This window comes from Apaloderma vittatum, unplaced genomic scaffold (genome assembly GCF_000703405.1).
Source record: "Apaloderma vittatum isolate BGI_N311 unplaced genomic scaffold, ASM70340v1 scaffold6569, whole genome shotgun sequence".
Classification (NCBI taxonomy): domain Eukaryota; kingdom Metazoa; phylum Chordata; class Aves; order Trogoniformes; family Trogonidae; genus Apaloderma; species Apaloderma vittatum.
Genome location: NW_009736960.1, coordinates 12,690 through 22,441, shown reverse-complemented (window position 1 = coordinate 22,441; position 9,752 = coordinate 12,690). Strand labels below are relative to the sequence as shown.

The 9,752-nt window shown below is 38.5% G+C and overlaps 1 protein-coding gene across 1 annotated transcript in view; it reads right to left on the bottom strand.

Annotated features, from left to right (window-relative positions):
• Positions 1-400: 400 nt before the first annotated feature.
• The window catches only part of GOLPH3 (golgi phosphoprotein 3 (coat-protein)), a gene marked incomplete at its 5' end in the record, with an annotated part of 18,539 nt that continues 9,187 nt past the window's right edge, over positions 401-9,752 (bottom strand). The window contains 2 exon segments of the mRNA XM_009877159.1: positions 401-1,764; positions 5,190-5,304. Coding sequence (XP_009875461.1) covers positions 1,340-1,764; positions 5,190-5,304 — 540 coding nt within the window.

Sequence of the window (9,752 nt, the reverse complement as noted above, 5' to 3'; positions counted from 1 at the left end):
ATCAATGCTTAATTTTTCAATGCATAATATTTACACTGTGAAATCAATGAAAGATAACAAGCAGTGGCAAACAGGCAATAACTTTTTAAAAGCCAAAGTTGTATATTACAGTAGTGTGCTAATCAGCATAACTGTATATAAAAAATTAAAATATAGAAGAGCATCCCATTACAGAAATTTTAATTGCCTGAACTGCAGTTATTATTTGCTAACTGTTTACATGCAACACCTGCTAGGACTGACTTTTGTTCTTAAAATGTAAAATGGACTATGAGGTTTGAAAGACAAACAGTAATTTGTGTACAAAATTAAAAACTGCACTCAAGAATTGTACTGGTCATGAGCCTCTTCTATACCGGAGGCGGGGTGGGGGCAAACAGTACAAACAACGATAGAAAGTGGTCTCTTTCCATTTGCTAATTATCAAAGACAATGCATAGACTGAGAATACCCGGACGGCAAACTCTGTAGACACTGGAAACAAACAACTTCCACGGACATGCTCTTTACAGGAGGCCTTTCCTTCTATCAAACGGCAATGGCAAAATAAGGGGCACCAGGTGTACAACTAAGTAATTCTTGCAAAATACTAAGATGGGGCAGTTGTTAATATACAATTTGAACTATATATACAATATAATGGAATGTATCCCATCCCAAAACTGGCTTATGAAACACTTGGACCTTTCTATACTAGTCTTATGACTCAGCTATCGTTCTAATGAAAACGTAAGTACACAAGAGACTTGCATGAAAAGTAAAATTTAGGGGGCACTTTACAGGAACTACTGACAAAGCTGCTTAATGGCATTTCTGCTTTATAGTAATTTTGTTAGATATAATTGAACAACATCTGTGTGCAAAATGTCCTGACAGACACTTCAACATTAAGCTTTGGTGATTTAAAAAGGCCCTTTTAATCTGCTATGAATTGTACTGCAGAAGTACTGATGCATGCACACATCTGTGTCAGCTGAGACTAGTGATCCAGCTGCATGCACATTTCCTCCTTGAGGTGCTTTCCACATTATACCACTTCAGTAAGATGAAAAATAGATTAAACAAAGTATTTGAGACAACTTGAACTGAAAGGGAAATGGAATGCCAATATGGCAGTAAAACCTTTTCCTGTTGTTTTTATTAACAGGAAGGTCTCTTGTACCAGCAGAGTCCTGTATACAGATACACAGAGAAGGAGGGAATACACCACTTATAATTCCCATTAAACAAGAGCCAATTCATCATGTGAGAAGGTACAAATTACAGAAAACATGAATAGTCAATAGAGGAGAAACAATTGGTTCACATAAAAGAAGAGAACACTTCAGTCTGAATGCAGTTATTTTGTGAAAGCTGCTACAACAGCCCACAGAACCTCATTTGTGTTGGCTTTCATACATTCAACCTCAGGGTCTAAATCCAGAAGCTGCCGCACTCTCTTTGTAGCTAAATCATACTGCTCATCCAAAAGCGGGGCAAAAGCGTTCTCCAGAACATCTGAAGCATGGGCTAAATAAACAAGTGCCAGCAAGCGCTTGTCCATGCGGTGAGGGTCATTCACCCATTTGTCAAGGACTGCTTCTTGAACCTTCTTGATGAGGCGCTGTTTGATATTGTTGTTGGTGAGAGGGTGCGTAGTCATGTCAAAAAGAAGGAAGTTCTGTTTCTCTGTTGTCAGTACACCTTTTTCCACTAGATTTTTAGCTAATCGTTCACGGACATTTCTTAGTTGGTAGTGTAACTTCAGTGGGTTCCATGTTTCACCTAAAAAAGCAAGCAAAAAAAGCCAAGTCAGGCAAAGTTTAAGCCATACTATTACGGTGATTCTTCCCGCGCCCCCCACTGCGGTGAGGAATGAGCTGTCAATTTCATATAGCTGACTATTACACTAAGATACGGTGTTAATGTCAGCATTTCTCTGATCTCTGACCCACCCAGACAGAGGCGTAGAGATAGAAACCATGAAAGCCTCCTTGGAGAAACTTTAAGCATACGTTTAAAGCTTGGATGAAATGCTAGCTAAGCTATGTCTTGATTGAGCATATGGTAAATAAGCGGTGCTGTACTGAGGAAAAACAAAACCAAAAACTAAGCCAGTCATGAATAAAGAAGTTATTTCTAATAATAAAAATAAAACCAAGCATATCCTCAAATCTTGTGCATTTGTGTCTGCTTCCATTCCAGAGACTGGAAGAAGCGTTACTGCATTTCCTTCTGCCACAGAGACAAGCTAATGCACACCTTCCCTGTGCATTTCTCTATTTCTTCTGGCTTTCATTTTTCTTTCCCTTCCTGCCCCAACCAGGTGAAACTGTGACCATGCACTCTGTGTCTGTGTAAAAACAAGCGTATGTTGGGCAGGCACTTCAATATTAATTTCTATAAAAATTACTTCTAATGCTTTTTGTTAAGGTAGGAGAACTGGGCCCTTGAGAGTGTGCGCCTATGTGTGCAGAGAAGGGAATTTAAAAAGCAGAAAATCAGCATCAGCAAGTCCTGATTAAGCTAGACCATGATGCTTACTGAGATGGTTTCATGGTGGACCTGGCTTTGCCAGGTTAACAGTTGGACTTGAGGATCATAAAGGTCTACTCCAACCTAAACAAATTCTATGATCCTATGCTATAATTGTTGAGCACTGAGAAATCCAACCTTGCTTAAGAGTTTATTTAGCAAGCAAAAAATTTTAGGTCTAGCCTACCTAAGTATTTATTCTAAGTATTAAAATCTCCTTTTAACAGCAATGAGCCCGTTGCTGATTAGAGCTGGGCCATCTACGCATTTTAAGAAGTGAGAGAAGAAGCAGCATTAAGTATTTCTTACATAGATGGGGATTTTCTAAAAATGGTACAAGAACTTCTGTGTCAATTTGTTTCTATATCAGGAAGCTTTTGAATTTCTTTTTTTAAATTATTAATTAAAAGAGTCAAGCATGTATCACTCCAAGTATCCAAGTAACAGTCAAGTTAAGTGAATTAGGTGACACCAACTGAATAGTGTAAGGCAGAGAACCCACACAGGCCTGAACTATCCAAGCTCCTATAGGCCCTCACTGAATGTGATTCCCTAGCTTAACCACGAATTAAACTATCACACACACACACCTACAGCACTTCACAGGGCAAAGGCTACCAGATTCTTCTGTTAAGTGGACGTGTCTATACAGTAATAAAAATGCTGTGCTGACACCTTGTGACCAATTTCCTCAATTACACAGACACTTCTCCAAATACAGACGTTTGTTACATCTACGGGAAGATGTGACATTTTGATCCAAACTTCCTTATTCCCTATACTTGCTTCTTTTAGAGGCTATCTTATAACCAGCCTGGCAAGTATCACCTTACACGACCATATAAATATTTCCATGATGGCATTGACCTCTTGTAACTTCAAGCAGTATTCTTCATATTGCTGATAGTCATGGATAGAGTAGGTATTTCCCAGGATTAAGCCCTAAAGCAAAATTCTGAAAGAGTTTATTAAAAAAACCAAAACACTGAAATATTTTTCTTCAAAGAGCAGTTGTCTAAACCACAAGAAATACAAAAAATCCTACTGACATCCAAAAAGTAGTAATTAACAGCCATTTTCAAGTAAAAACAATTGATCCATCTCTTAGGCAGGGCACTGACAATGACTGTCTTCCCAGAGCCAAAGTTCAGCAGAGTCAGAAAACCCTTAGCTTCGCTCAAAGAAAACCTACAACATTGTTCATTCATTAGTTGACCTTTTTTGTATCAGTGCTGACTCGATACGCTCTGCACTGTGAAAGAAGGCGAAATGTCAGCGCAAACTGTGTTATTTGGGACAAGAAAAACTAATTATTTTTGCAAGCTGTAGAAGTGAAGGAGAGCTGAGCAAGCCCTGAGCTGCAAGGCTGTGCAGCAGCCGTGCCCCCTACTGACAGATTGTTTTGTTCTGCTGCCTCTCTGCTTCACAGCCAAGGATCGAGAGGGGAGGCACGGCAAGGACACCGGGCAGGGAAGGCTGTTTAAGGTGGTACAAGACTGCGGGGCAGAACATAATGAAAACAAGAAGGCAGAGAAAGACGGAAAGATACTCTTGCTCACTGGTTGTTTTAAGTAACAGATTTAGACAGACAATTCCAAGTCTCATTACCCCTACCTCCCAGAGACATGTTACTGACAAAATAGTGGGTTTTTTCCTGTACAGCTTGCACAACTGAAGCACACTCTGATCTCCTTTCAAAGGACTCAGAGAACCACAGAATGGTTTGCACTGGAAGGGACCTCATTTAGTTCCAACCCCACTCCCATGGGCAGGGACACCTCCCACCAGACCAGGTTGCTCACAGCCCCGTCCAGCCTGGCCTTGGACACTTCCAGGGAGAGGCTTCCACAGCTTCTCTGGGCAGCCTGTGCCAGGCAACTGCATTTTATGTGTTTTCTAAAAGCAGACAAACCCTGTCGATGAATTCCAGCTACAGGAAACAAATAAATGATTCAAAGAAACAATAAAAGCACTACATGTAAGAAGGTGGTCATTGTTAATTTCAGCCTAATTTATGTATTCTGAGGATACAACTGTTAACTGCAATTGTAAACACAACATCTAATTGACATGGGGGTTTTTTTCAACAATTCACTAGCTTTATAGGAAGAGCTGCATGCAAAATACTCTTCTCCAAGACTTTGTTTTGAATGACAAGAAGTATCTAACATTTAGAACGATTTACTACATTTCTCTAGTTAAAGGAAAAATAGAACTCCTGATTCTATTGTTTCTTTATGATTAACAGCCAAATTATTGTCAATTTCTACATCTGAGCAGCAAGCTCCTTATCTCCACTCTTTTATCAAACATATCTCAATACTGAGCCCATAGACCTATACTCCAGAATTCCTCTAACCCTCATTTCCAATCACAGTTATATCTCCAAGGTACAGTCCCGACTGATTTCAGACTCAGCAGAAGGCACATCTTCCCCAGAGTTGACATGTCCTCTGGCACTTCCATATATATCCTTCCCGTACCAAGTCAAGTCAAAAGCAAGTTACTTATATTTGATTAAAGGCTACAATCAACAAGAGACTACCCTAGAGGACAGACTAATTAACTTGTTGGCATACTTTCTCCCCAAAAACCTTACAGTATAATCTCTAGTGATGACAGATAATTAGCCTTATTGGGGGAAAAAAGGCAAATACATTATGTCCAAAGCTTACCACTAAGCAGTTCAATCCAATTTTGCACTGTTTCAGGAGGCTGGGTCTCTTTTATGTGTTTCAGAGCTTCATCAAGCAGAACATCCCCTGTAGGAGAATCTGACTTGCAAATCACCTATGACAGAATAAAACACAGTATTTCAGTATTTTGACTTAATTCATATACCATAAATATCCACTGGAATAATCTACTTATTATCAAAACGAAGGAAAATTAAAAATAAGAAACTATTTCTAAAAACACGGATTTTGTTTAGAAAAGACCTAATTGTTAAAGACATTTTGTAACTTGAATGACAAAGCAATGTTACATCTTCAGTTATGAAAAACTTATATTAACCTTAACTGACTAAAACTGCAGTATTAATAACATGCTTAGTCCCCAATTTTTTAAGGAAGATAACCCATTAACCCAGGCAGGTCCATTGTTTCCTCACCAAAACAAGGCGTACTACAGTCTCTGACAGCAGTTTAGTTAAGTGCTTCAGGTCAATTTATTCAAAATACCGCAGTTACACAATTAGGCCATGTGGCAGTGAGAAATGAATTACGAACTGAAAAAGCAGGAAAATTTGACTATCTCCAGATAGTCAAAGATAAAAAAAGGTTTAAGATATCTGTATTACGACTCTGAAGAACATATTTACCAGCAGCACTCCACTCCACTCACTAACAGTTAAAACATATGTATTAGGGAAAATACATATGTACTAATAAGCCCCTTAATATGCAATAATAAATGCAGTATCCCTTGTTATTTAATATCCTTTAACATTATTTGAGCTGTTCCTTCAAGACAGCACAGGAGAACAACAAAAACATTTATTCAGTCACATAATGCAATTTAAGAATTTGAGTAACAACTTATTTACCAGTATAAGTAGTTTATATAAAACACATAAAAATACATTATTTTTCTGGTTAGAAAAACTAGACCATCAAATGGAAACATACAGACTACACTAGCCCAAGTCAGTATGTTTGAATTAAAAAAAAAAAAAAGCAACAATAAAAATCTATCTTTCTTTACAAAAAGCAGAATTATTACAGTCTCAAAGCTATTTATGAAAATACTAAATCTGGTAATTTGAACAGGTTTACAAGCATCAGGTAAAAAGACAATAGGCCACTGACAGAAAAACTAACACATCAACACAATTCCACATATAAGAGAAAGGAAGCGAATGAAATATCTTATTTTTTGTAATGCTTCACAGTAATTACAAAGGCATTCTGGAAAAGCTTTAAGAATCCTGTTGAGATACATCCCAAGTTTAATTTTGTTTCATAGTTCTAATAATTTGTATTACAAACCATACATTTTCATAGTGTCTGCAGAATAAGACTGTTTCAACACTGCCAAGGTAACTCCCAAACTGGAGATGTGTACAAAATAAGCAAGACTAAATGAAAAGGAAAATAGCTAGAGAGATTTCTGTGAATACCAACAGGTCATTGCTGGAATACTATTTCCAATTTAAATCTTATATATATATAGTACAGAAGCTATATCTTTTAATAAAAATCACCATGAACAAACCAGTCCACAATGCCCGGCTAAAAAGAAAAAAGTTAGTCTAGATATAAGAAGAAAGTATGTAAGATATGTTTACAAAGACAGTATCAAAAAGTAGTTTAGGGTGCTTACTTTGGAAAAAAAAAAATATACAAGTTTATTCTGGAAATACAGAAGACGCAGGATGCACTGTCAAAATCTTCAACATGCAAATAAAACACCTAGGAAGCTGTTGATACCCATTCAGTGGAGAACTTTAAGACTAAACCTCTGCCAGGGAGGGACCAGAGAAATCTCATTAGCTGTTACTGCATCAGGATTACACAGTCTCTTGTGATACTGTCCAGGTCTCCAGTTTGGGGAGTTGGAGATGAGTGCAACCATAAACCTCAGGTTTTTTGGTTTAAAAACACAACTACATTTTAATCCAGACAATCACTATTTTAAACTAAACATATTATCTTTCTGATTTACAAGTCCGGACCACAGAGTCACTCAAAATCTCTATTTACCACATAAAATATTACTTGTCTTCCAGTTTTATATTAATATTCTATATTTTTTGAAGTTTCTGTTAATTCTACAGGAGAATACTTTTAAGTTTGGTTTTTAACCTGCTAGACTGTGGCTATTAACAGCCACCTTTCAGGTCTTCCTAAAACCATCCAACTTATTTAGTTTTACTTCTTTTTAAAACTCACTTTCCAGCAGTATTTTGGCTTCTGTGAAGTGTCCCATATTTAGTCTCACAATAATCTTAGTTACACTGGATCACTCCAGTCTGCTGCAGTTGGTAACCTACTACTCACTATCTCACTGTAACAGGCACGATGTGAAGTCATCTTTTTGACCTGTTTCATTATTTAAAAAACCCAAACGAACCTCACTGAAGAGATGAAAAACACTTTTAAGTCTAGGATAGGCATGTTTTTTCTGAAGTGCAGAAAACGGCGTTCCCGGATTATTTGGGGTCAAGATACTTCTCTCTACCACTGCAAAGTAGTTAAGAAGCAAGCCTGAACATAACGTACCATGACAGTATGAGACTAAATATACGGACATTTAGAGGAAAGAACTCTAAGGAGCACAGACTTCCTCTTTCAGCTCAGACAGGACTCTGCAAGGTCTTGTGAAGCCAAACTGCAGAGTGATTTTGTTTCCCAGTTTACCACTCTCTGCAGCCATGCACACAGCTATTTTTCTTCTCTGCTACATCGAATATTCACTGCACATGTTCTTCTGATTTTTCGCCCCTTCAGACACTTCCACGATATGTCTTTTCCCCTTCCCAGCACATGGAGTCAGGCAACAGCAGAAGCGCAGCCACCTCTCTCCTATCTTCATGGATCTGCTCTGGAAGGATTCATTGATGAGTGCTTCTTGGCTAACTCTCTTCAGAGTCGTAACAGCACAAGAAGAGTGGGAAACTGTGTGGGCTGGGGATCTTCTGAATTGAATTACGACAGAAGATTAAGCATCCACAAGGGAGAATTTTTTAGCTCGCTCTAACAGAGGAGCTAAGGTAGAGAAAGAAATCAAGATCCTGGTTATTCAGAGATGATGGTCCTCAGCTTTACTGCAAAAAAAAAAATCTCTTTATTTCAATTTTTCAGTTATTTGTTAGGTTCTAGCTTTCTCTTGTATCCAACTACTGAGGAAATCTCAATTATACAGAATATTCAATTTGCATTTTCAAATATGCAGCTTTGCATTTAAGCAATGCTAAAGATTAAGCAATTCTTGCATTGTTTCGAAAGTAAATTAAATTATTTAGTTTTAATACAAAACTTCATTCATGCACAAATCACTCAGAATTGTCAGCTACAAAGTACTGAAATTAATCCACCAAGGATTGGTTGGGATTTGTTTTTTGAAAACTCAAACGATTTGATTTGCTTTATGAGGCTGTAAGGCAGCACAGAGTACATTTCTAACTTCAATAACAACTACTGTTAGAAATTACTTTATTTATATATAAACTTCAACATTCACTTATTTGTTTCTAAAATTCATACCATTAGATAGAACTCCAAAACTGAAAAATGGAATTACATACTCGAAAGCCGAATTTACGAGGATGCTCCAACACAGAATCCTAGAATGCCTAACCTGGAAGGGACCTTAGAGATCATCTAGTCCAACCTCCCTGTCATGGGCAGGGACGCCTCTCAACTATATCAGGCTACTCAAGGCTCCGTCCAACCTGGCCTTGAACCCCTCCAGGGAGGGGGCAGCCAAAACCTCTCTGGGCAATTTATTCCAAAATCTTGCCGCCCTCGTACTGAAGAATTTCTTCCTAAGGTCCAATCTAAATCTATTCTCCTTCAACTTAAACCCATTTCCCCTTGTCCTATCAGTGGACACTCTTGTAAAAAGTCCCTCCCCAGCCTTCTGTAGGTTCCCTTCAGGTATTGGAAGGCAGCTATTAGGTCCCCCCAAAGTCTTCTCTTTTCAAGACTGAACAATCCCAGCTCACGCAGCCTGTCCTCGTAGCAGAGGTGCTCCAGCCCCTGGATCATCTTTGTGGTCTCCTCTGAACATGCTCGAACAGATCTATGTCCCTCTTATGGTGGGGACACCAGAACTGGACCCAGTATTTGAGGTGGGGTCTCACAAGAGCAGAGTAAAGGGGGAGAATCACCTCTCTTGACCTGCTGACCACGCTTCTCTTGATACATCCCAGGATGCGGTTGGCTTCTGGGCTGCATGAGTGCACTGCCGGCCCATGTTGAGCTTCTCATCTCATAAAATATGTCACGTTGACTTTCAAAATTTTGCTTTGAAATGCCTTCAAGTCCTTGTCTGCCAGTTTCTCTGTCTCTCTATAACATTCAAGCACAGATGTATTGCATGTTCTGAAATTCTGTCTTAGAACTGGCAAAATATTAGCAAAGATCCACCTGATCTAATACTTGAAGTGAGAATCATTGTAGCCAGCAACCTTTTAAGTCAGCTGTGTGACCAAATGCTACAGTTATAGTTTTCCATACTACTGTCCAAAGAACTAGCTCTACCACAGAATCACAGAATTGTTGAGGCTGGAAAAG